General features: G+C 39.1%; 1 protein-coding gene across 3 annotated transcripts in view; it reads left to right on the plus strand.

Annotated features, from left to right (window-relative positions):
- The window catches only part of LOC308391940 (copine-8-like), an 87936-nt gene that overhangs the window by 33054 nt on the left and 28301 nt on the right, over positions 1-26581 (plus strand). For all 3 annotated transcript variants that reach the window (XM_080874747.1, XM_080874749.1, XM_080874748.1), the window contains exons 5-10: positions 7362-7401; positions 14320-14396; positions 21856-21919; positions 23188-23291; positions 23945-24049; positions 25815-25856. In XM_080874747.1, coding sequence (XP_080730873.1) covers positions 7362-7401; positions 14320-14396; positions 21856-21919; positions 23188-23291; positions 23945-24049; positions 25815-25856 — 432 coding nt within the window. The remainder of the gene's footprint in view (positions 1-7361; positions 7402-14319; positions 14397-21855; positions 21920-23187; positions 23292-23944; positions 24050-25814; positions 25857-26581) is intronic.

A 26581-nucleotide genomic window follows, 5' to 3' on the forward strand; every position in this document is an offset into this window, starting at 1 on the left:
ATATATATATATATATATATACACATATATACTAGTGCACGTGTTGTTGTTAATTTCATTAACACCAAAGCAGCTGAAACTGATTAACAACCTCCTCTTTTATTTAACTGATCAGATCAATATCCCACAAGTTTAACTGACTTGATGCTGTACTCTGATTTAAACATTTTTTTAAGCACTTCATATGCAGCCTGTCTTGACTAAAACAGATTGAGAAGTATTGGATTGAGATCTGGTGACTGTGGAGGCCATTTGAGTACAGTGAACTATGCAGAACAGTGTTTTGTTCAGAAAGATATTTTGAGATGATCTAAGCTTATTCTGGTAACAGCAACCATTAGAAAATGGGTATGCTGTGGTTATAAAGCGATGTGGTCAGCAACAGTACTGTGTTAGCCTGTGGGATTTAAATTATGCTCAGTTGGTACTAAGGGGGCACTTGGAAAATACCCCCCAACCATTGATACAAAACAGGATGCATCCACTCTTACATATCCTGTCACACGTTCTCCTCTGACCTCTGGCATCAAAAGGGCATTTTCACCAGAGAACTGCTGCTCATTGAATATTTTCTCTTTTTCAGTCTATTTCTCTATAAATCCTCAAGATGGTTGTGGAAAAAATCCCAGAGTAGATCAGCATATATCTGAAGTACTCACATTTGCCTATCTGGCACTAACAACTGTTTCGTGTTCAAAGTTAACATGAAAACACATGTCGACATGCCCAGATGCATTGAGTTATGATATGAAACTAAACAATATATTGCATTGTATTTGAGTTGTAAAATACTGACTGTTGATGATAACCTCTCAACCTCACTTCATACCTTTACTGTATGAATCAAATGACATAAAGAAATGATACTCATTTGACACACCAGTCTGTTTTAAAAGAACTGCTTGTAATATTTCTCACAGAAAATACAGACCTAAATATTCTGTACTGCACCATCTCACAATAAAAATAAGGAGAGATGATGTTCATCTATATCATTCAGCCATAGAGAATGTGTTTTTGAATGTCTCTGTTTGTAAAAGTATAAATAACTCAAGCATTTCTGTGCATGTGCTTTAACGTTTGTGTGTATATCCCTGTGGACCAGAGGAATGTAGTGCAGACTTTGCCAGAATATCATACAAGATGTTAAAAGCTGACAAGTAGTGAAGAGTGGGTGATGGGGAGTGTGTGTGTGTGTGTGTGTGCGTGCGTGTGTGTGCGTGCGTGCGCGCGCCGTCTAGCCGACTCCCTGTGGGGCTTCTTGTGAGTGGGTGAGCATCAGGCCCTTGTTACTGTCTTCTGGGCTGATGGTCCTGTGATCACTCGCAGCTAGGACATGGCGACGCCCACACACTGCCTGCCCTCAAACCAAGACAAATGTCCAGATACACACACACACACACACACACACACACACACACACACACACACACACACACACACACACACACACACACACACACACACACACTCATGCATACACTTTACTGCTCAAGCAGTCTTTTGCACTCATGTTGAGCTTTAACATGCATGTACACACACAGGTTCTTTCTCATTACGGGACCAGTAACTGCACTCGCCTCCTGCTTTGTCCTGAGGTCTGAAACTCATTTCATTGCTGCTCCTACACTCCTTCCTTACCTCCATCTTCTTTATAAAGCTTCAAATCCCTTCAATAGACCCATATAGCCAGCTAGCACTAAGCCCCCACAAACTGCCCTTATAGACGCTGGCCATGCCGAATGCTCCCCTACTTTATTTATTTATTTGATGGTTTGAGATGCTCCCCCTGGGTGGATGGTGGTCTAATCAAGTGTTGCAAATTGGATCAGACCTCAAAAAATGAAGTGAAATGCTCACCAAAAAAGGAATACAATAAAGATATAGCTATATAAAAATATTTAAGGTACTCAAGAATAAAAGAGTGGAACCAATTTCAAGGTCAGATTTGCTTAAATATATTAATGTTGAATATCTCCTGCAAAACAAAGACCTTTACAGAGCAGAAGAAGAAATTCACCATGAAGAATGCATGTCATGTTTCTTTTCCATTTTGGGGGAAGAAAAAAAACAATAAATATTGACTGAATTTGAACTGAAAAACAAAATAAATGATGGCACGGTGTGAAAGACACACAGCTTTATATATAAATGTAAAAGTTTGTGCATTAGAGGAAGCCTCTCTTTCACTGTGGTAATATTAATACTGCATTATTGCTGTAATCCAGAATGTTAACATTAAAATACGCTGAAAACAACAGGAAACATTGAGATTTAAAATATAGACAAGATGTGATTGGGACAAAGAAGCAGGCTGAAAACTAACATACAAACAATCCAAGATGAAAGAACAAAATATTCCCTGTGTATGTACACAAGGAATCGAACAAAAGAGTGTGAGAAGAATTGAATATAGTCTGTTTTATTCTGTGTTTAGTTGCAGAAGTTTTGAAGCCTATCCCAGCTACCATAGGGCAAGATGCAGTGTACACCCTGGTTAACATAGAGGGACAGACAAGCATTCACACTCACTCATCACATTAACATAGGAACACAGTAACAATTAACATAACAGAACCCACACGAACACGGACATGCAACTCCACACAGAAAAGCCCCGGCCAGATGGTGGAGTCCAACAAAGGTCCTTCATGCTGTGAGGCAATAGTGCTAATCGTGCCACAGTGCTGCACTGGGATGCGAACTTTTCTATCCAAAATTAATTATTTTTTGTAAATATAACATGCATGTCAATATTCTTAATCATAAAATACTTATAATGCATAATAATACGCATTTTAGAAGAAAAAACGGTGACTAGTGAAAATGCGCACATGCGTTGACACTAAAAACACTAGTAACAGTAGAAACAACAGCAAATAGAAAAATGTTGCAAAAGTACACAGAAAAATCGAGCTGATAAGCTAACAGTAGATAGACGTTTGCTAACTGTAACAAATATATAGTATTATACTTTTAAATGCAATCCTTTACAAGTTTTTTGCTCTTTTACTTCTGCAGTTGTTCCATCACGTTATTGTGTCCCATTTTTCCATTTACAGATATTTAAGGTTTTTTTTGACCTTTTAGAGCCACCATACTTTTCTCTAAGGCAACAGGGTCGGTGTCAAATAATGAGGTCAGTGTTGAATCTCTGAAAGCCAAAAGATCAGGTCTCAGGCTGCTTCTGAGAGTTTTTCTACTCTTGGTTTGGTATGATCTCAGTGAGCGGATATATCCTTAATGTCGTCATGGCAGACACATAACTCTGCAGCTCCACCCACCTGCTTTTTCAGAGCTTTTGTTTGTGAGGGGCAGCCAATCAGAAGAAAGCTTTCTGAAAGCAAAAGGGGAGAAAGATACAACTTAATAAAGTGGCCTTGGACTACATGAGCTGAAGGTCGGATGGTTTTTCACTTCCTTTTATAGCAGTATTTTTGGTAAAACATCATCTCGATCATGTGAGTGTAGAGGCCGCTAATAAAATATTTGTGTGATATCTTGTGTCAGTCAGCCTGAAAGCTTTTCAGTGGTTTATGAAGCTGTTAGGAAACAACGCTGAAGTGTCAGTGAGCCGTTGTCTGTTGTTTGCCTGCCTCTTCGGCCCCATTTATTTGTGCGCTGTCATTAGTCATCGTTGCTCAGTTCAAACAGAGCTCTGAGCAGCAACCCCCCACTCCCAAAGACAGACAGCGCAGGACCGAGAGAAATCCTGTCTGGCCCAGTGCCGATGCAGAGTGATGTCATCTACATAAACATTCACGCACGAACGTCCAGTCATACACAGCAAATGTGCACTCACAAGACGCCATGGGACATCTACTCTAGCACTCTTGTGTGTGTTCGTGTGTATGTGCGGGTGAACATGTGCCGCCAAATCATCATACATACATCTTTTTTTCCCCCGCTCTCCCTCTCGTGCTCCCTCTCTTTTTTTATCTCTTGCTCTCTTTGGGTCTCTTATAATTAAATAAAATTAAATGAGTCATTTATGAACCTTTGGGAGTGACAGAGGCAAGGGGCGAATAGAACATGAAGCGCACCTGTGCATTTTGCTGGCAGCGTGCTGCGTAACAGTAGCGTGTCTTCCTTGCGCTTATGGAAATATATTAGTAATGGCACTGTACTCGAGCTCTCTTCCACATCCTGTAGTGACACACGGCATCTCCCCGTTTTGTCAGCAGGCGCCTTATCGTACATGGCATGCTGTCTGTAGAAAGAAACGCTCAGGCTCTTCCATTTACACACTCGGCTGCACACTGCTGCACATACACCGCACTCGCATATTGACACACACCTGACACACCGAAGGAGGTTTCGTGGTGCAGGAAATAAATAAAGGTGGATAAATTGCTCTGTGGGGAGCCAAGTAGATTAGATGGCATGCACAACATAGCTGCTGCGTTTGGTTTTGGACCAATGTTAGGATGGGCAAATACAGGAATTGCTCATTTCTGAATCCTTGAACTATCCACCATTTCAATGGTGGATAGTTACAAGTACTTGGGGGTTGTTCTTGATAAGACCCTGTCCTTTGAGTCACATCTTGCTGCTACAGTGAAAAAGGCCCAACAAAGACTGTACTTTTTAAGGAGGTTGAGAGGTTTTAATGTTTCATCTGAAATGATGACTCTCTTTTATAAAAGTTTTATTGAATCTGTTTTAACTTTCTGTATCATTGCTTGGTACGGTAGTATGTCCATGGATAATAAGACCAGACTTAACAATCTGGTTAAAGTGGCGGGCAAGATTTCAGGGAGGTCTCAGGTCCAGCTTGTGGACTTTTATAACAGGCAGGTGCTGAGGAAGGCAACCTCTGTCCTGTTGTGTTCAGATCATCCTCTCTTTAACGATTTTCAACTGCTTCCATCAGGTCGTCGTTATAAAATGACTGCAGTGAAGACAAAGCGACACAAATTGTCGTTTGTACCTAGTGCTATTATCTTAATTAACAACACTAAATTGTAAGTGTTGTTGCCATTGCACATTGCACTTTTTTCGATGGAATATCTAGGTTGTTTTATCAGGCTTATATTATATTATAGTATTTTTTTTTTAATGAGTGTACGTGATGTGTTGGTTGTATGTTTGTTGTTTGTTTTGACATACTGCGAATCAATTTCCCATCAGGGACAATAAAGTTACCATTGATCATTGACCATTGATTGACCTTTACGAGCGTTTGTTGGGAAGCGGCAATCACAGATGGAAGTCATAAATCTGCAAGATCTGCCACATTTATTTTTTCATTTGACAACTGTAAGCTCGGTGGGCACCAGAAAATTAACACTGCATGCCTCAAGAGAAAGCCTGTTAGTTTTTAGTAAAACCTTCAACAGCATCAGAAGGAGCCAAGTGAAGCTTGTTAAGCTGCCTAAAGTGATTACATTTGAGTCGGTGTCTTTTGGGTCTGAATAAAAAGTGAAAACTGAGGGAGTTAGAACGAAGCTTCAGGGCTCTGTTTCAGGTTAATGGCTCAAGGCCACATTTCCTACCCACTAGTGTAACACAACCAAATATCCAGCTAAAAAACAAAACAAAACAAAACAAAAAATTATTGGTCCAATTTTTCCATTGAGTCAAAAAGTTTGTTATCAGATTGCCCCTGGTGGGATACTGATTTATCCAGACAACTCATTATAGATTAAGGGAAGAATGAATATTTAGTGATTGTACATCACCTTATATCATTTTCAGTTTGGACAGACTGTAAAAATGAATTGTTGCTTATAGTGCTACAGGCAGTGTCACAATCGCTCTGTTAATGTTTTTGTCATCTGGTGTTAGCATCCTCTCAGGTATTACCAAAGTCCAGGGGACTTGTGCATCCAATGCATTCTCTTACCATACATGAGATCTTGTTTGGTGTTGGTGCACTGACAGACTAGCTACAACAATACTGGGTGCCAAGAGCACTCCATCCATCCATCATATACTGCTGAAGTATGGTGGTGGTAGCAGCAGGCTAAGTAGAGTGTCCCCCGACCTGCAAGTAGGTTGCAGGTCTACCCCGTGGGGTTTCCTGTCACTTGCGTGAAGGGCTGTCAAACAAAATGATGCTCAGATACTAAATCAATACTGAAAATTACTATAAAAACTACTATATTACTGCTCTTCTAATTGGTACACAATTTCAAATAGCACAGTTGCAAACAGGCAGGTAAAAAAAACCCTCAACACTAGTAGTAATATGTACCGTAGTTAAAAACTTTGAGAGGAATATTGAGAGGTCATTAAATCTCATTAAATTTTAACCTGGTTCAAGTTGTTTAATTTTGACCTAATTTTTAATTTCATTTTTACTTGTTATTTAGATTTAGACACTAAATAAATTGTGTGGTTGGGTTTAGGCACTTAGATGCACTTGCTTATAGGTTAAGACTATAGTTTGGGTTGAAATACATCTGTATGAAAAATGACAAACCTAGAGTGACACGCTCATCATGTTAATACATGTACAATAACCTGATGCAGCAACAAAAACTGCAGGACTGGTGCCTCTCTGGCTGGTTCCAGACCTACCCAGACTCTACTCGAGAGTACATGTCTCGAGTAAAATCTCATTGGAGTTTCTTATTGCTTCAGTCAGTGGATTTGCGATTTAGCTGAAATAGAACAGCTAAACCTTGAGGCAATGCGGGGCCTTGTTGTGCTTTAAAGTTAACAATATTCCCAGATGCAAAAATCCTCCAAAAGCATTTAAGCACCTAATCACTATATTACTCATTATGAGTGTAAGAATGGACCACTGAGATCCATTAATCTGTGACGGGTGTGTTTGTGTATGTCTGACTGTGTGCAGGTGCATGTATGTGCATATGCATATATAATATAAATACTATAGATGATAGTTATATGAAGTTTTATAAATGTGGTGTTTATTGAATACAATACGTAGCATGCTGACTCTGGTTGATTCCCTGAATATTTCTCTGTGTTATTTCTTTCTTTTTGAAATATATTTTATGCAGTTTTTAAAATAATCTAATTGGCATTGTAGATACATACTGACTACAAACCAAAAGCTATTAAACCGTCATAATTGAAAGCTGGAAAATTTGGGTGGTAAAATTGCTGAAGCCTTCACCTGACCTAAAAGTACTGAGCCTGGTAATTATGTACCCACATGCATGAAATCGTTTTAGTGAAGCTTTTGGTCCCGCCATCACAAAACCTGTGTTAAGCATGAATAGCTTCTTTACAGTGATTAGTGAGAACTGCTGTACCTTGCATTAATGCCTCTAGATAATGAAGGCAAAAAAAATGACACTACGGTCCCCTTTCAGTCACATATCTGTCAGTCAGTTTGTGCTGCCACTGTCCATGTTCGGATATGTAATCTTTTTTCTTTTTCTCTGCAGGTATGATTTAGACTGCAAGAGTGACAACCTCTCCAGACATGTGAGTGTCTCTTTCACCTCAGCTGTTCAACAATCAGCCATGCATTCATTTAAATTTTATACAGCCACAGTTAACCTTCCAGAACAATAGCAGCCTGATTTGAATCTGAATGTTGGGGGTAAAAGTAGTGATCATAAACACACATGCAAAGCAACCAAAGAGCTTTTCAGGGTGACAAGGTGGACTATTCTTTACTGACCAAGTCAAGTAAATGATCTCAGTCTGACTGAACTTTGTTCCATTTACTGAAGGCCAGAATAAAGGCTGAGAGCCACACAACAACCAAGGGCTGAGGTTTAAAGTGTTTCCTTATGTCTGTAGGTCACCAAGACCTCACACCTCATAGATGCTGTTCATGTTTAAAAAACAAAGAAAAACAAAAAATATCAGCTGATTAGAGATAAATCAGGGCACTGAATTATGGGTGCATCTGCTACTTTGCATATACTCTTTCTTTTAATTCAAATTCAAATCAAATTCAAATTTTATTTGTCACGTACACAGTCATACACAGTACGATATGCAGTGAAATGCTTAGACAACTGCTCGTGACCTAAAGAAAAAAAAAGGAAAAGGCTATGAATAAGATAGGAAATAAATATGAAAAATTAAAAGGGGTAAATTTAACTAGGAAGGAATAAAATATAAAAAAAATTAAGGTTAAAAATGAAATAACTGTACAACACAAATTAGAATGAAGGGTAAATTTAACTGTGAAAGAATAAGATAAAATATACAAATTAAAGTTGAAAATAAAATAACTGTACAACAAAATACACAATACACAGTATAGAACTATATAAGAATGTATGAAGAAATATAAATAAATAAATATATATATACACACAATAACAGCAGCTGTACAAGTATTAACTGGAAATGAAGAATATAGTGACCAGTGTTGTGCAATCCACATTAAAATAATACTTTTTTGATACTTTGGGTTTTCTAGCACAAGTTAAATGCAAAGCGATCGAAAAGTTCCTGAAAGTTAAATACGAATTTATATTTTACCAGTCTTGCCGTTAAAGTCATCTTGTGCATTTTCCAGACCACGTTCAGTTCGGCTGATAATTTGAAATAGCTTTTTGGAAGCTGTGTTTTGACACATCTGGGAATTGACCGCAGTGCTTAATAAAAACAGACGGTCCCTGAAGGCAGCACATCAGTCAGGTGTTTGATTGTGAGCACACATTTGTTTTCACAAATGTAAAGAGAATCAGAGCAGAGGTAAAATGAATGATCCATGCAATGAGATCTATTGCACGGAAACAAAATATAAATGCCAGACATGCTAACATGTGAGGCGATCGTGGCTCAAGAGTTGGCCGTTCGTCTTGTAATCGGAAGGTTGCCGGTTCGAACCCCGGCTCTGATAGTCTCGATCGTTGTGTCCTTGGGCAAGACACTTCACCCATTGCCTACCCATTGTGGGTGGTGGTCAGAGGGCCCGGTGGCGCCAGTGTCCGGCAGCCTCGCCTCTGTCAGGGCGCCCCAGGGCAGCTCTGGCTACAATGTAGCTTGCCATCACCAGTGGGTGGATGACTGAATGTAGTGTAAAGCGCTTTGGGGTCCATAGGGACTAAGTAAATATGAGTTAAATACCGGCCATTTAACAAAGAGGAGCCTGAAGGGGAGATTGGACAAATTGAAATGAGGTATTGCTTTTTTATTATTTTATGGACTGATTTCCAGAACATTTTGGCCACAACTCATATGAGTTAGTGTGGCCTTAACTTCAAATAAATACATGTTGTTTGTCTTTCTTGTGATAGTACTTATGGAACTTACACTTTCTTTGAGGACTAGTTTAAATGGATAGTTATCAATCAATTTGCGCTGACCCCTAAACTTAGGCAGCAATGCTACAGAGGCTATATATCTTAAAGTTCTCATTCATGTAGGTTCCATTGTTTTGTTTCTAATTTAATATGTTGAACATGTCATCTTTATCAAAAGGTGGTTTATTAATATAACAAAGAGATTAAATTTGGAGAAAAACACTGTCCTGGGCATTAGACAGCAACTCCAGGAAATAGAAAAAGCTCAACAAAATGATCAAATAAAACGCATAAATATCAGACACAGCTTCTGATCAGCTTTGTTATTTCTGGTTTTGTTTTGTCATGCTGCTGCTGATTAAGGATTCTGCTTTTCTGAAATTTGATATATCCCTGGCTTAAAGCTACAACATTCCCTTTCAGTTCAAACAGAGGTTTGAGCAGCACTAGTTCAGTATAAAACTCTCTCTTCACCTCAACACCCAGCCCCATTTCCTATTACCCAGCTTCGACCTCACTGCCAACTGCTGGCGGAGCTCTTTTCCTCAGCCCCAACCTCAGCGTGCCCCGAGGCTTCCTCTGTGAGCAGTGAGCAATGTGAGTGCTGCAATTCACTCTAAGCATGAAGGCTGAGGACGCTTGGATGCGTCCTGTCGTCATTGTGGATGTGTGGGATAGGAGATCTGGCACACAGTGATGGCTCCATTGTCCAGTTCATTCCTAGTCGTGTGGCTAAAAATGAAGAAAAAATGCAAACGCACACAAGTACAGTATCTTTTTTGGCAGCTTCAGTGGCACCCTTAGAGGATGCCTCCCTTCTCCAATCAAAACAGATGTTTTCCCCCGTGCCATATGGTTCACATACCTTTAGTACTTAAAGCTGCAGGAAAAACAGTTCAGAAAGGGGACATACAGTAAAGTTGGATGTAAGGCTAGGGTATGACGTTCTTCCTAAGCGCTGCTTGTCACCACGCACAGTTATTCAACTCATGTTTTTTTGTGGAAAAATACACCAGTGCTTCTCACAAACAGCGGTCTCATTACAAAGTCTTTATTCAGCACTCGATGATAAGCAAATGAATCCAGGCGGAGAAATTGCTTTTTTGTTTGCAGGCAGTAATTAAATTAACTGGCTGGTGTTCCCTCATGACTGCTTGAGAGACGGCTGGATTTTACTGGAGCTTTTATTCCCTTTATTAAATGTCTTGTGGTTAGAAAAGCACATCACATCTTGTTATTTGTTTAACAGCTTTTAAAAGAATAGTGGCATTTCCTTTATTAGACTGTTCACAAGTGTGATGCAAGAAATACCTACTGAGTGCAACAGGCTTAAAGCCCAAGGGTCCTTCAAACAAAGTTCTGTTCTACCTTTGGTGTTGTTTGGTGCTGATGACACACCTCTTATAGTTTTCTGAAGACTTAGGATTTTAATATTTTATGTGTATTTTTGTTTTGTTCAACATATTTTTCATATTATTCAAGCTAAATTTTTAGTCCATATTAAAACAATTTCTTGTAATGTGTGAGATTGTGCATATGATATGTACATATTGTATATACAATTCTGCCAAAATTCTAATTGGATCAGTAATATCCATCCACTCTCTTTAGATGGATGGATGAAGTCTATTCTAGCAGAATCTGTGTTCACTCTGGATAGCCTGCCAGTACATCACAGACCAGACAGAGATAGAAAGTAATCATAATCACACCTACGGCTCAAATCATCATTTAACCTAACAAACATCTCTTAGGGATGTGGGAGGACTATTGCGTACTTGGAGGAAACCCACGCAGGCACAGGAAGTTGTATTTATATAGCACCAATTTACAACAACAGTTGTTTTGAGAAAGGTACTGAGAGAGGAATCTTTAATGATCAGATTTTTTATGAACAAGTACTTGGTAATGTTGAGAAGGAAGAACTCCTGTTCAACAGGAAGACACCTCCAGCAGCCCCAGGATACAAGGAGGACAGGCATCTACTACAAACAATTGGAACTGAGGGGGAAGTCAAAAGAAGAGTACAGTGACCAAGGACAAAACAACTATGGAAGAAAAAGACTAAATTAATGACATGAAGTAGCGACATATACATGGGAAGATGACAAGTAATGCTCATGGGAAGTCCCCCCAACAGCCTGAGCCTATAGCCGTGTAACTTGGGAATGATTCATTCCTGACTGCAGGCAACAACAACAAAAACGTTTTTGAGGAATAATTTTATTATTGAACAACAACCATGTTCTCAATGAACCCAAAAAACTCATTAATATCAAAGCTGAATGTTTTTGGAAGTAGTTTTTAGTTTGTTTTTAGTTTTAGCTATTTTAGGGGGATATCTGTGTGTGCAGGTGACTATTACTGTGCATAATTATTAGGCAACTTAACAAAAAACAAATATATACCCATTTCAATTATTTATTTTTACCAGTGAAACCAATATAACATCTCCACATTCACAAATATACATTTCTGACATTCAAAAACAAAACAAAAACAAATCAGCGACCAATATAGCCACCTTTCTTTGCAAGGACACTCAAAAGCCTGCCATCCATGGATTCTGTCAGTGTTTTGATCTGTTCACCATCAACATTGCGTGCAGCAGCAACCACAGCCTCCCAGACACTGTTCAGAGAGGTGTACTGTTTTCCCTCCTTGTAAATCTCACATTTGATGATGGACCACAGGCTCTCAATGGGGTTCAGATCAGGTGAACGAGGTGGCCATGTCATTAGTTTTTCTTCTTTTATACCCTTTCTTGCCAGCCACGCTGTGGAGTACTTGGACGCGTGTGATGGAGCATTGTCCTGCATGAAAATCATGTTTTTCTTGAAGGATGCAGACTTCTTCCTGTACCACTGCTTGAAGAAGGTGTCTTCCAGAAACTGGCAGTAGGACTGGGAGTTGAGCTTGACTCCATCCTCAACCCGAAAAGGCCCCACAAGCTCATCTTTGATGATACCAGCCCAAACCAGTACTCCACCTCCACCTTGCTGGCGTCTGAGTCGGACTGGAGCTCTCTGCCCTTTACCAATCCAGCCACGGGCCCATCCATCTGGCCCATCAAGACTCACTCTCATTTCATCAGTCCATAAAACCTTAGAAAAACCAGTCTTGAGATATTTCTTGGCCCAGTCTTGACGTTTCAGCTTGTGTGTCTTGTTCAGTGGTGGTCGTCTTTCAGCCTTTCTTACCTTGGCCATGTCTCTGAGTATTGCACACCTTGTGCTTTTGGGCACTCCAGTGATGTTGCAGCTCTGAAATATGGCCAAACTGGTGGCAAGTGGCATCTTGGCAGCTGCACGCTTGACTTTTCTCAGTTCATGGGCAGTTATTTTGCGCCTTGGTTTTTCCACACGCTTCTTGCGACCCTGTTGACTATTTTGAATGAAACGCTTGATTGTTCGATGATCACGCTTCAGAAGCTTTGCAATTTTGAGACTGCTGCATCCCTCTGCAAGATATCTCACTATTTTTGACTTTTCTGAGTCTGTCAAGTCCTTCTTTTGACCCATTTTGCCAAAGGAAAGGACGTTGCCTAATAATTATGCACACCTGATATAGGGTGTTGATGTCATTAGACCACACCCCTTCTCATTACAGAGATGCACATCACCTAATATGCTTAATTGGTAGTAGGCTTTCGAGCCTATACAGCTTGGAGTAAGACAACATGCATGAAGAGGATGATGTGGACAGAATACTCATTTGCCTAATAATTCTGCACTCCCTGTATAAGGAACATCTGTGCCGAGTATGGCCTGGAAGTCCAGAGTTCAAAATGGGAGATCCCCCCCGTAGGGTGGTCAAGAGTGACCAAACTAAGACCTTGTGGGACTTCCAGATACAGACATGCAAAATGGTGGTGGCTAACCAACCGGACATAGTGGTGATGGACAAGCAGAGGAAGACCGCCGTAGTGATAGATGTAGTGAGACCGAATGACAGCAACATCAGTAAGAAGGAACGTCACTACAAACTGCTCCCCGGGCGCTGGATTGGTAGCTGCCCACTGTTTCACTGGGCCTTGGTATAATCCCACACGTGGGACTATAAGGGGTTTGGAAGTACAGTAAAAAAATATATATATAATTTTTTTTTATTAGAGAAACCCCTCAAACCTTTTCTCTCTGTACAGTGAATCTATAGCACCACAACTCCTAGCCTTAGACTTTCAATGGTGCAGCAGGCTAGGGCTCCTCGCTAGTAGCACACATGTTAAGGAAAGGCCAGAGTGTTTTTGTCATCCCTTTTTGTTTTGAGACCTCGGCTGGGGGAGAAATATACTGATATATATCAGTATAATATATCTTTGGAGCAGCTTTCTGCCCACTGGACTCAACACGGCTCATCTGTCAAGCACTTTTATACGCGTGCATTCTCAGTCTCGTAGGGGAGGACTTAGTATCAGTGCATGAGCAGTCCACTTTTTATGCAAGAATTCTCTGTTTTGCTGGCCAAGGGCTCCTCATCTCTACACTGACTCCTCTCATGTGGTCACCCTGCAGTGATCAACAAGGACACTAGTCTCTTTGCACGGTGGGCTTAGATGTCAGTGTGCAAAATAAATGTGGATGGAGAAGGGAATGTGACATTTAATTTGAGTGATGTGTTTCTTTTTACCCTTCACTTTAAATCTGCTGGAGAAACAGCTTCAAATGAGATATTTCCAATGCAGGTGCAAATGCAACTTTGTTTACTTTGTTACTTAATTATTTTGTTTTACCTATAGCTTTTTGTTTTCTGTTTTCCACGTGGCGCTGCTGTGTGGTATCTCTGTATGATGGCTGTTTGTTCAGTCATGCTGAAGCCACAGCCAGTCACATAATCGGCTCAGCCTTGTTTGTTGCAGCTGAAAAAGATATTGCAATGATAAGTGGCAGGGTAAAATGGTACAAAATCCTATAATAAAGACTGAAATCACTGGATTTTGCAAGCTAAAAAATATAAGAGAATATGTTGTATTTTAGCCTATAAAATCACAAATTAATAATTAAATGTCTTGAATTAATATTAAACCGTCTTTAAGGACAGATTTAGGAAAAGGAACAAATGCAAAAGATGTATAAAGAAAATTGTAATGAATGTTCCTCTTTAACTCATAAACCTTCTTTTCCCTTGTTTAATGCAGGACTTCCTGGGCCAGGCCTTCTGCACACTGGGTGAAATTGTCGGCTCCCTGGGAAGCCGCTTAGAAAAACCTTTGACGTAAGTGGCACACACCACACAATGCACGCACAATGACCAACAGTCAGCACACTCTTGGAATATGATTTTTGCCATTTTAAAGTGATGGGCAAAAATATTTGTATTACATTACTCTAATCTGGGAGTCAATAGGTAGCTCAAAGAAGCTGTTAAAATTTTAGATCATGTAGGCGTGAACTGAAAAGCAGCATGTGATTTTAAGATTGCCATTGTTTGTCTTCGAAGTGAAGCAGCGGCATGAAAATGAGTAATGATGTTGATGAAAGCCTACGCTGCCTCCAACAGCCAAATGAGATGAACACTTTAACAGCAGTAGAGCTAATGACAGACTGCAAACATGCTGAGATGGTAAAAATCAAATATTGAAAAAGGACAGTTCACCCAAAGTGAATGTGTCAGTGATGAGCTCACACCTCCTTTTTGTAGAAGCCTTAACTGAACTTAAGACTTAAAGAATCTCATCAGAGATATTTTAAAATGAATGAATCTGTGATTTCATCTTCTCGGTTGCTAATTATAGCAGGAAAAAAAGCAGTGATTAGACCTGTAGCAGTTCATGTCAGATTTACGCTCGATGGGGTGTTTATGTTAGCTTGGAAGCATCCTCTAGTGCACAGGAAGTCTGTCCCCTGCTAGCATTTTTGACAGTTTCTCTCCAGTATTAGCTAGTACTGACAAAAATAAGCATAAACAGTGGAGTAGTACATTCAGAGGAAGAACCGAGCTGTTAGCCTAACTGCCAACATGCCTTCCATACTGAACAGAATTACAATTATCATCACACAAGGTTTGACATTACACAATCACAATTCAATCATCAATTTCAAAAAGTACTAACAAGTCTGGTTTGAAAACATTGTATTTTGAAGTAATGACTAATTGTCAAGGTTCCCAGCTTTTTAATCGTACTAGTTGTAGTAGGATTCATTATTCACCAGTAGATCAGCAGATTCAGGTTTATTTATCTCATAGGCATAAATTTGTTCACAACTGATCAAACCTGTGAATTGGTTCAAATTACAGGTGAAAACAACTTTGGAAGATACAGAACTATGCAAAGGTTTTAGCTACTTGAGGTATTTATATTATTATTAATCACATAATATAAAGTGTCCAAAGTATTAAAAATGGTTCTCTTTGCTGACGATACAAACATTTTTTGCTCTGGTGATGAACTGCAGAATTTATTGGAGGATATGACTAATGAAATAAGTAAAGTGAAGTTCTGGCTTGATAAAAATAAATTATCATTAAATTTGAATAAATCTAAACTTATGTTATTTGGAAATAGTAGTTTAAATACAAATGCAAAGATTCAAATAAATGGTGTTGATATTGAAATAGTCAGTGAAAATAAATTTCTGGGGGTAATAATAGATGAAAAACTTAACTGGAGAGCTCACGTAAGATATATTCATTCCAAAGTATCACGAAGCATTGCAGTACTAAACAAGGCAAAACAGGTATTCGACAGAACATCACTTCATATTCTATACTGTTCACTGGTTTCACCATACTTAAGCTATTGTGCAGAGGTCTGGGGCAATAACTATAAAACCACATTACATTCACTTTTTACTCTTAAAAAAAAAAAGCAATTCGAATCATCCACAATGCAGGTTATAGGGAACATACAAACTCACTATTTTTGGAGTCTGAAATATTGAAAATTGACGATCTAGTGAAATTCCAAACAGCACAAATTCTATTCAAAGCAAAAAATAAAGAACTGCCAGGTAATATTCAGAGTATGTTTTTTTTTGAAAGAAGGAAGTTATAATTTAAGGGGTTTTTGTAACTTCAAAACAATGAAGGTACGTACTACAAGAAAAGGCTTTTGTGTTTCTGTTCATGGAGTGAAACTATGGAACAGGCTGAATATGGAATTAAAGCAATGTCCAAACATAAAACTGTTCAAAAAGAGTTATAAAAATATGATCTTCTCGAACGATAAAGACAAGGAAAATATTGAAATTAAGTGAATGTCTCTATTTAAAAACAAACAAACAAAAAACTCATGATGTGATATTATAGTATAAAGTATATCAGAAATCTGTTCGCTATTTTTATTACAAATTATATCAGTAAGGAAGCTGACTAAATATTAACTGATAATTTATGGCAAAGGGGTGGGATTAAATAAGTGTGTACTTCTTCCCACTCCCTTTCAATATGTAAATTAATCAGAACGGTTTTTTTTGTATGTAATTTGCATAGTATTTTTTTCTCTCTTATTTTCTTTTCTAAATGTACTTGTATATTGTTCACTGTTTAGTGACAAGAAGAGCAAGTCCAGCAATTTCTTGGTTCAAATACAAATAATTTATCAGTATGTAGGGCAAAGGTTAGGAGAGAGGTACAACGGTGAGTATCCATAGCCATTTGTAAAACACGGTGGAGGCTCTGTCATGGTTTGAGGCTGCAATTTATCCAGCTCTGTTGAGGAGCTCATCTACTATCACACTCTGCCAATCCAGTAAAAACCATACCTGGGTAGAAAAGTGCATAATGGAACACTATCATTCATATTGGGCCTCCCCGGATCTTGGACATCAACGTAGGATCGTCTTAACAGAATAAATGGAACAGAAGGCAGCTAACATCCAGAAAGAAGTTAAATTTTTTTTTTCACGAAGAACAAAATACAATAATCAAATTGACTTCAGTGATGCACAGAATGCGTTTTAGTCTGCGACAATTTCAACTCCACGGGCACACTTTAAAAAACCATGGCAGTGGATTGTCAGACCTTTAGATGGAGTTGATCGGCTATCCAGATTTGTATCCAGATGTAAGTCTTAACTTAAATGGGGAAGTCAAAAGTACAGACATTTGCTAATATATTCTCATGAGTTTTGAATGCTTCATGGGTATTTAGAAAATCTAAAACAGTTCAAGGTTCTTTAAAAATATTTCATTAATAATACTTTAAATATAAACAAGGCGACTGCACGAATACAGCCCAATTTAAAATTACACAGAAGTGAGAGTTTTGTTTACTGCACGAAGGCTCCTCATAAATCATGGACCAAAGTTTCCTTGGAAAGCTTTCTTGTAAATTCTCCAAGAGGTCTTCAGACTTCTTTTTGGTTGTTAGCTGCATCCTGATATTATTGCAGCTTCAACCCACAGAGCAGAACTAAAGAACCTGTTCGTCTTGTTTTAATTTTCCACCAAAGACAGTGAGCCATCAGCTGTCCAACCATGGTCTGATCCCCACGTCCTCCAGTGGGTGTCCTTTTTGTGTGTGCATATGTGTGTGTTAGAGTGAGCGAAAGGGAGAAATTGAGTGAGCTGAAAGTAAGTGGCCATACTGGCATCTACATCCATTAGTGTGTGTCTCTCTCTGTCAGTGAGTGTGTGTCTGTGTGTGTCAGAATCAACGAGCGGTTGGAACTGAATGGGTTTCCTAAAGAATGATACACAAGAAATATGATGTAAGAATGTGTTGCTGTCACTAAGTTATGTAATCATCTCTGCCCGTAGTCATTCACTGTCTTTTAGATTTGTGATTGTGTGTGTTTATTTGTGTCTTTGTGCTTTCTTTCTAGCACCTACATGTTTTATTTGTAACTTTTTTAGGATTTGTGAAGATATTTTTAGATATTCGTCATTATTCTGCAATTGATATTTGCAAGTCTGGGCAGCTGTGTGTGTGTGTGTATGTGTGGGTGTGTTACTTTGTTTGTGCTCCTTCCCAAGTTGAAAGCATTTCACTCCTGGGGCCTGTTCTTCGTACGTCGCTCACTACATCCAAGATCAAATGACACATCCAAGACCAAACCATCGCGCTAACCGTGAGCTCGCTAATCCGGTTCCCCGAACACACCTGCTGTTGACGATTAGTACAGCTGGACGCAGGAATGTGACATCACTGGGTGTCGTAAAAGGGGCTACGCATCGATAGTAGAAACATTGATCGGCAACCCTCTGATTGGTCGGCGAAAATGTCGAAGGGGCGTGCTCGGTATTTTCCGGCAGCAGAGCAAGAACTCATGAGTGAGGGATTTCAGGAGTTTCAGAGTTTAATTAAAACGCAAGAGAACACTGCAAAGGCTGCAAAAGCAAGGAGAGAGGGCTGGCAGAAAGTTGCTGACAAATCAAACTCGTAGGTAATTTAATAATAATAATAATAATGGATTGGATTTATATAGCGCTTTCCAAGGCACCCAAAGCGCTTTACGATACCACTATTCATTCACTCCCACATTCACACACTGGTGGAGGCAGCTACGGTTGTAGCCAGGCTGCCATATCGCGCCATCGGCCCCTCTGGCCAACACCAGTAGGCGGTAGGGTAGATCTATCATATGACACTATATTGTCCAATATCATATGGCATTATATTATATTATAATATGTTATATTATATCCCCTTTCACATTAGAGCCACAACAGGACCCACAAGAACATGGGAACAAGTTGGTTAAGTAAATAATACCCTCACGGGAATATCGATATCTCTCTATGAGCACACTGTCGCGCTGAGCTAAAGGATCCTGTCTGTCCCGCAATATACGCTGAATTCTGAGGACTCTCCTTATCAATCTTGCACCTTCCGCAATGGGTTGCTCGCGTAAACGGACAGGACATGGCTGCGACAGACTTCCCAAATCCACCTTCGCTTTTATAGCCGTGGTCTCTCATCTTGATTACACGAAGTAATTTACAATTACTACTCTGAAATATGAATTACATCTGTAATAATCTAATAGAATGTTAATAGTACATTTCCCTTTTTTAGGAAATGACCTGTATGTATCTGTGTGACATCAATAAAAGGATCAAGTGCTGCATTATCTTTAGTTACATTGATGTTATTTATTTATGGTGAAACAGTGGTAAAATATCGCTGTTGCTTTCGTATAAATGAAGCGGACATACCTGCGTGGCCGCGATCTAATCCTGTTTACATAAAGTAAGCCTGCTCCCCAGCAGGTTTACGCTTACGGCTCTGTTGCTATGACAGCAAGTCCCGGATGAGCTTCGGGGAACCGAACGATCCAGGATCACGCGAAATCGTCAACAATCTAATCCAGCTAACTTACTTAGCGAGGTACGAAGAACGGGCCCCTGCTCAGTCGAGTGGCTCTGGATCATACAAATAAAAATAAAGCAGCAACAACAACAAAAATAGAAGAACAACTGTAAACCATAGACTGTATATGGATGATGGACTATTTTTTTGGACTACCTCTTTGAACCCTTGAATGTGGCATTTTATTTGTTGTCATCTGGACTTCTGGATGCCAAAAGTGACAAAATTTGGATGAGAATGTAAAGTTATCGGCTGAAGTTAGCTTACTTTGTTAGCAAGGTGTTACGGCCCTAGCAGGGCCTCCTCCTGAAGGTGCCTGTGTGGGCGTGTCCTTCAATCTCTTCTGCCCGAGGTGCCACCCTTTCTCTTTTACACAGCTGACTCACATCAGTAATTAAAGGGATTTAAGCTCAGGGACAGGTGAGCTCTGGGCCAGAGTGCCATGTGAATGGTTACAGCGAGTGAGCTGCTCTCTCTTTTTGACTTACGTTTTACTTTATTGACCAACGCTTGAGTTTTGTTTTTCCTTAAATGGTGAAAGTGGCTTGTCCGTCTCTTTTAGCGGAATATTAATAGAAACTTTAATGAAACTCTTTAATTTATCCATTTTGCCTCTGTCTCCTTTTTCTGACCCGGACACATTTTGTTACTTCCCCCCCTCATCGCCTAGACCCCTTTTAGGTGAACGTAACACAAGGCACATCCAGCAACTGTATTGGTGTATGGCACAGATCCAGATACTTGGTAATTAAAGCTAACATAAATGTAATCATTGAAAAAGCTCAGCACAGATGTTTTGGAAAGCCAATTCCAAAAATGGAATACTGTGTAAACTGCAAATTTCATAAATCCATATTTTATTAATAACAGAACAGAAGTGAGAAAATGCACAATTTTTAAGAAGTATTTTTGGGGAATTCTTAGCCTTTATTATGATAGGAGAGTTGAGAGTGCAAAAGGAAAGCTGGGAGAGAGAGCAAGTGGAAGATGGAGAGAAAATGGCCCGGGGAGGATACAAACCCAGCTCTCTGCAATACCCTCACAGCATATGGGTCATTTGCTTAGTGACAACCAGAACATGTACCATTTTAAGAAAAATATTAGCTCATTTTGAATCTTTGTGTACTTAAGTTTGTAAAAACAGCACATGTTCACTAAACAGCCTCGATTTTGCAGCTTCTATATACAAATACACAGAAAAAAACCTGCACTTTTTATTCAAAGTAAATGTTGAGTCAATCACCATATTGATGCTACATACCCTGGGTAATTTATGTGCCAGTTTCATCAAGATTGAATCAGTTTTTTAGGAGTGAAGGTGTAGTTGCTTTATAGCATATAGCTTTATCAGTAAAGAACATAAGATTGAGGCTAATTTACACACGTGTAAGATACTGACTGTGAGCACTGAAGGGGATCACAGACTAAAATTCCATTTCAGTGACACTTGTGATGTCACGCACTGATGGTGTCAGGCTTCCTCTACAGTTTTTTGTACTCCATGATTTATGCACTGTGTTCTTCCACTGTTTCTCTCTGTGGCTCTGTCCATCTCTTTTTTGTTCTTTGTCTCACCATTTCTTCCATCTGGCCCCTTACTGAGCAATCTCTCCATGTACAGTGGCTTCATTTCACTGAAGCTTCCCTGTTCATCCAAAGATGCCTGTGAATCTCAGGCGATGGAGAAATTGTCAAAAACTTGCTTAGATCAGCCATAAATTTCTCAATTTTCTTATTTGTTTAAGGCGCTTTCTGGCATTACTGGACATTACTTAGCCAAAATAAATGATCTCTACCCTTCCTTACTCTGGAGCAGGCCCGGGGTCTGTGGCATTCATTTTGTCTATTTTTAGTGGTCAGCCTCCCTTGGCTTTATTGGCTGAATATTACGCTTCGCCTGCTCAGGATGCAAACAAACATTTCAGCTGAAATGTCACTGGATGTGGTTTGCATTACTTTGATGTTCTTTTCTGAAGGTTTTCATTCAGCATTAATTGATATTTACAAATGCAATCAGGCAGTGACTGCAAGAGAAAACATGAAGAGGAGAAATTAGATGCAGCGTCTCCTGAAATTCTCTCATTTTCAGCATTTTGCTGAAACTCCTGATCAACCTTAAATATTCTTATCATAAATATTTGCCCAAAACCCCAATCTGTGGTGAAAAGAAATGCCACAGGAAGATGAACAACCAAGAATTCACAATTTCAGATTAGAATGACAAAATGCAGTTTAAAATGTAATGAGTAGTATAGATATACTAAGAAAAAAAACTAAGATGACAAATAATACTGTGAAGCACTAAATATAGTATGCATGCAGTAATAGAACAGACATATACAGTGTAAAATAGATTACATTTAAAGCATTTACACTGGAATCAATGCGGTCAATTTCCTGTTTTGTTTTTCTTTTTTCTAGTGGAATCCCAGGAAAGAAATGTGGCACTATCATAGTGAGAGCAGAAGAAGTGAGCAACTGCAGGGTAAGAGTCTGTTTGGTTCACCTGTTGGCCATTTTGAAGTGGACTTTTCGGACTTTGAGATGCTGTGCTTTATTTATCTGTATTCTCTGGTTATTTTGTCTTCTTCAAGTAAAAATCACACAGATCGAACTAAAATTGTCCAACATTTTAATATTGGTTTCACACATAGAATACACGTATTCATAAGCTTTACACACGACTTTGCACTATGGAGTTGGAAGGATAAAAAAAAAAGCATTTAATTTAATGTCAAATACCCCCATCTTAGTTAGAAAGGCTAGTTACTTGTGTCGTCAATATATTCATATATTTAACAATAACTATAAATGAGAAACTGTGCTTCTCCCTCTGTGAGACACATAATCCATTGTTGGTTAATTCACCTGCTTTTGATGCTAATGAAATGAAATCCCCCCTAAAACTGGAATGCTTTTGCAGGTTTTGCAGGTGGCCACAGACCTTTGCTCTGTCCTGAATGGTGCTGAGCTGTGTGCACAATAAATGATGCTGGGACCTGATCCCATGCTCATGTAGTCTGTTTCTGACAATATAGCCAGAAACATGCACATGAGTAGTCTGCTGGAGGGCGTTTTGTAGGGCTCTGGCAGTACTTCTCCTGTTTCTCCTCCCACAAAAGAGCAGACACTGGTCCTGCTGCATGGTACAGCCATGTCCAGCGCTCCCTGTGCCTATCTCCTAGTATCTCTTCCAAACTCTTGAGGCTGTTTTGGGAGATACAGCAGACCTTCTTGCAACAGTGCAAATGTGCAACCTGAATGTGCTGCAGGCATCATCTTGTGCTCCCAGTAGTGAATCTGTCCACCCAAGCATTCAGTTAATATAGAAAGCAGATATTTCCGAAGGGAAGTTCTCTGATATTCTGGGCTCAAGTCTTTTATTTGCTGACATTTTTGTACAACATCATACAGTCAGACCCATGTGTTAGCGTCAATCCTTTAAAACCAAAGAACCATTTTGCAGCAAACTGCTACAAAGATAAATTAATTATAAAAGTGACAGAGATGCCAGTTGACTGTGTAATAAAATCAACCAATTCAATTAATTAAATCAATTCACCAAACAAAAAGCCATGGGATCAAAAGGAAAATAACACAAAACAAATATATATAACACACATGCACAAGTCTTCACCATCCTATTGACCAATATGAATACTTTTTGTATTAATAGCAGGTCATATTTTATGTCTTTAGAGCACTTCTGAGGCAGTGTGTCATGTTTGTTTTGGTCCCTTTCTTCCTCTTTAGGAGTCAGTGATGTTACAGTTTTGTGGGAACAAGCTGGATAAGAAGGATTTCTTCGGAAAATCAGATCCGTTTCTTGTGTTTTACCGCAGCAACGAGGACGGATCGTAAGTTGACAAGTGACTTCTTATTGATATCCAGCGATTACATACTCAGCTATTATACACATAAAAACACACATGCAAAAATTTCTGAAGTACATATAGACTCCGAGCATGACGGTTAATGCTCTAAAAGCTTATACACGGAGGACGTACAGTAGGAGCTAAGCCGCCTGTGTGATGTTACATAATGCTTCCTGTTGTATGAGTGACTTATGCCTTCCATTCAGAAGCCGTAGATGCAGAGGTGAGCGGAAATAATAGCACAGAGTTGACATGAGAAACATAAAGAGAGGATGGATGGATAAGACAGAGTTAAGTGAAAACTGCGTGTGGAGGTTGCAGTTTCTTTGCCCTGAAGATGCTTTTATTCAAGTCGACTTCAGCGTCTCGCACTTAACACATTTTCTTTTAGTGCAGCTGGGTATTTACTGATGCAGCCTAAATGTTCCGCCGCAGGGTTTAACAGCAGCAAGCCGTGGTTACAAAGAGCCAGTCCTGATCCCTCATAAAACAGAAACTGGAAGCTGTTTCTTCAGCTAAGGGTCAAGCTTCCTGAAACGCATTTTAAATGAAGCTCTCCCTCAATGATAAGGAGATGAAGCACTGAGGGCTTTGTTTTTGTTTTGTCTTTTTCTTTAACTTTGTATGTCTCGCAGGTACACCATCTGCCACAAAACAGAGGTGGTGAAGAATACTCTGGATCCAGTGTGGCAGGCTTTTAAAATTCCCGTCAGGGCGCTGTGTAATGGTGACTATGACAGGTATAGTAGGACACACAAGGGGATGCAGGAATGTTTACAGTTAAATGGAGAGAATATTAATATACACAACAGGAACAGGAATATAGGTGAGCATATTTTTAAGCAGAGTCAAGCCAAGACATGTTTGGATTTGTTTGTGTTCTTATTGCGGCACAGATGGAGAAATTCTGGGTTAATAACTTTGTTTAAAATAATAATTTGGCTGATAACTCATGTATATGCTAATATTCCTTTTTGTGTGTCTAATTCTGTTTTGGTCTGAAAGTTAAAGTTTTTAGCTCTTTATCGTCCTTTGAATACTAAATAGGCACAGACTTACAAGACTTAGGTAAACTAGATGTTTGGGCGATGTTTAGGAGCTCCTTTGTATGGAAGCCCGTTTCTGCTACTAAATTTTAAAAAAGTATCCATATCTCAAAATTTCAAGTTATCTTTCTCGCAATTTTGACTTAATAACTCGAAATTTTGATTTATTAACTCAAAATTTTGAGAAAAGTAACTCAAAATTTCGAGTTAGCGCTGCCAATCAGTAATCTATGTGGAATGCGCACTCAAAACTGGATCGCAACAAACTGGCGCTTTCGAGAGTACGTTTGTAGATAGCAAGGCCATGTGATTCAGCTAATAACACAAAGATTCCATCATTTGTGAAGCCACGATGAAAATAATTAGCAATTTGTGCGTTCATGACTGGCTGTAATACCGGTAACTTAGCTGTAGCATTTGTAGCTGAGGGCTTCAGCTTCCGGGTAACAAGGAAATGACATCAATCACGTAGATTACCGATTGGCAGCCCTAACTCGAAATTTTGAGCTATTAACTCAAAATTTTGAGTCAATTTTTTTTGACATTTTGAGTTAATATGTTATTAGCTCAAAATTTCCAGAAAATAACTCAAAATTTTGAGAAAGATAACTCAACATATCAAGTTATGGATACTTTTTTTTTAAATTTAGTGGCAGAAACGGGCTTCCATACCTTTGAGATCCTTTTAAAAATTATTTAGTAATAAGTAGTAAGTAAGTAAAGCGCTTCCTTACTGTTAGCTTGCAGAAAAATGCATGGATATGTTGCATGGATAATTTATTTTTAACCTCCTAGGACCTGGCATCCACATATGTGGACATCACATTTTGGGTTGTCTAGACCAAAATACTAAATTTTGCTCTACAAGTGCCTGATATCCTCGTACGAGGACATTATACTCCCACTGTTCTATCAAAATTTAAAATGAATTTCAGAAACAAAAATCAGGTTAAAAAAAAAATAAATCAGGTAATTCTTTGTTTTTACATTCATCAGGTCCCAATCAGCCCAAATAGCAGAGAGAAATTAAAAATGCATGCCATGAAAGAGTTGCCGTGCCATAAAAGAGCATGCATAAAAATATAACAGTAGAATGCAATACTGTTACAGTTAAATGCTTCAGAAATCGTTAGAACACAGAGCTGTAATTAACATTTTAATTTTATTTTGTTGCAGAGTGCACTCTTTGTACAGGTGTCTATTTCTAAGGTGACAGCTACAGATTAAAGATTTGGAACCTAAACCTGGATACATTTAAACATTAAAGCTTACCAGACCGTAGTCTTAGAAAGGAGATGTAGAAACTTCTTTAGTTTGTCTAGAACTTCCTCTCTTTGCTGAGGACATGTGCATTCCACAGACCAGTGGCCAGCTCTATAAACAGAAAAATAGTAAATCTGTGGTGCTGATTGATTTTTCTTAATGGGATTTCACTCAATCCACTTGTTTCTCTGCACAGGAGCATTAAGGTGGAGGTGTACGACTGGGACAGAGATGGAGGGTGAGAGAGCAATGCTTTCCTGCATGTTAAAGCTACAGTGTGTGGTGCAATGGTCCATGAATTTATGCAGTATCATTATTTAATGTATTAAAACTACATTCTAAAAAGAGAGATACCAGCGAGACTGTTATTGTGTGTTCTTAAAATCCAAAAAAGCTGCCCTGTTAACATCAGAGCATATGTGCAAAGTAGGGAAGTGCTTTTGGGATTTTGCTAACAGACCACTCTCCAAAGTGGATGTCCTTATACACACTCTTGTTTTTCACTGTTAAAGAGTAGACACTGCGGAAAAATATCTCAGCAGAGCCCTGCACGTGACAACACTCCCTTCTACTTCAAATATACAACACATTAATTATTAATATTTTCTGAACTGTCTCTCAATGGTTACCTTCATGGTGTCAGGCAGGGAATAAAGATCGTGTTTATCTTTTGAAGCAAGTGAATTCCCAGTACTCAGGGGCACAGTTTGCCCCTTCATTGTTCATTTCATACACAGTTTGTGACATTTCAAGGGCGTTTTGCCCTGAGCTCCTATTAATATCTGACCCTGAATTCCAACTCTGCTGATTATCTCTGTGAAATTACATAAATGGTTTCTACACCCACGCCTACAGTAACCAATGAGCTTCTCAGTGATAGTCCTGCTCCTTGAAGAAGACTTCAAATATTATGCACACTACAAACAAATTGATCCAATCTGTTATTCTCTAGCAGGCATTTGG

Source organism: Rhamphochromis sp. 'chilingali' (assembly GCF_963969265.1).
Source record: "Rhamphochromis sp. 'chilingali' genome assembly, chromosome: 2".
Lineage (NCBI taxonomy): Eukaryota > Metazoa > Chordata > Actinopteri > Cichliformes > Cichlidae > Rhamphochromis > Rhamphochromis sp. 'chilingali'.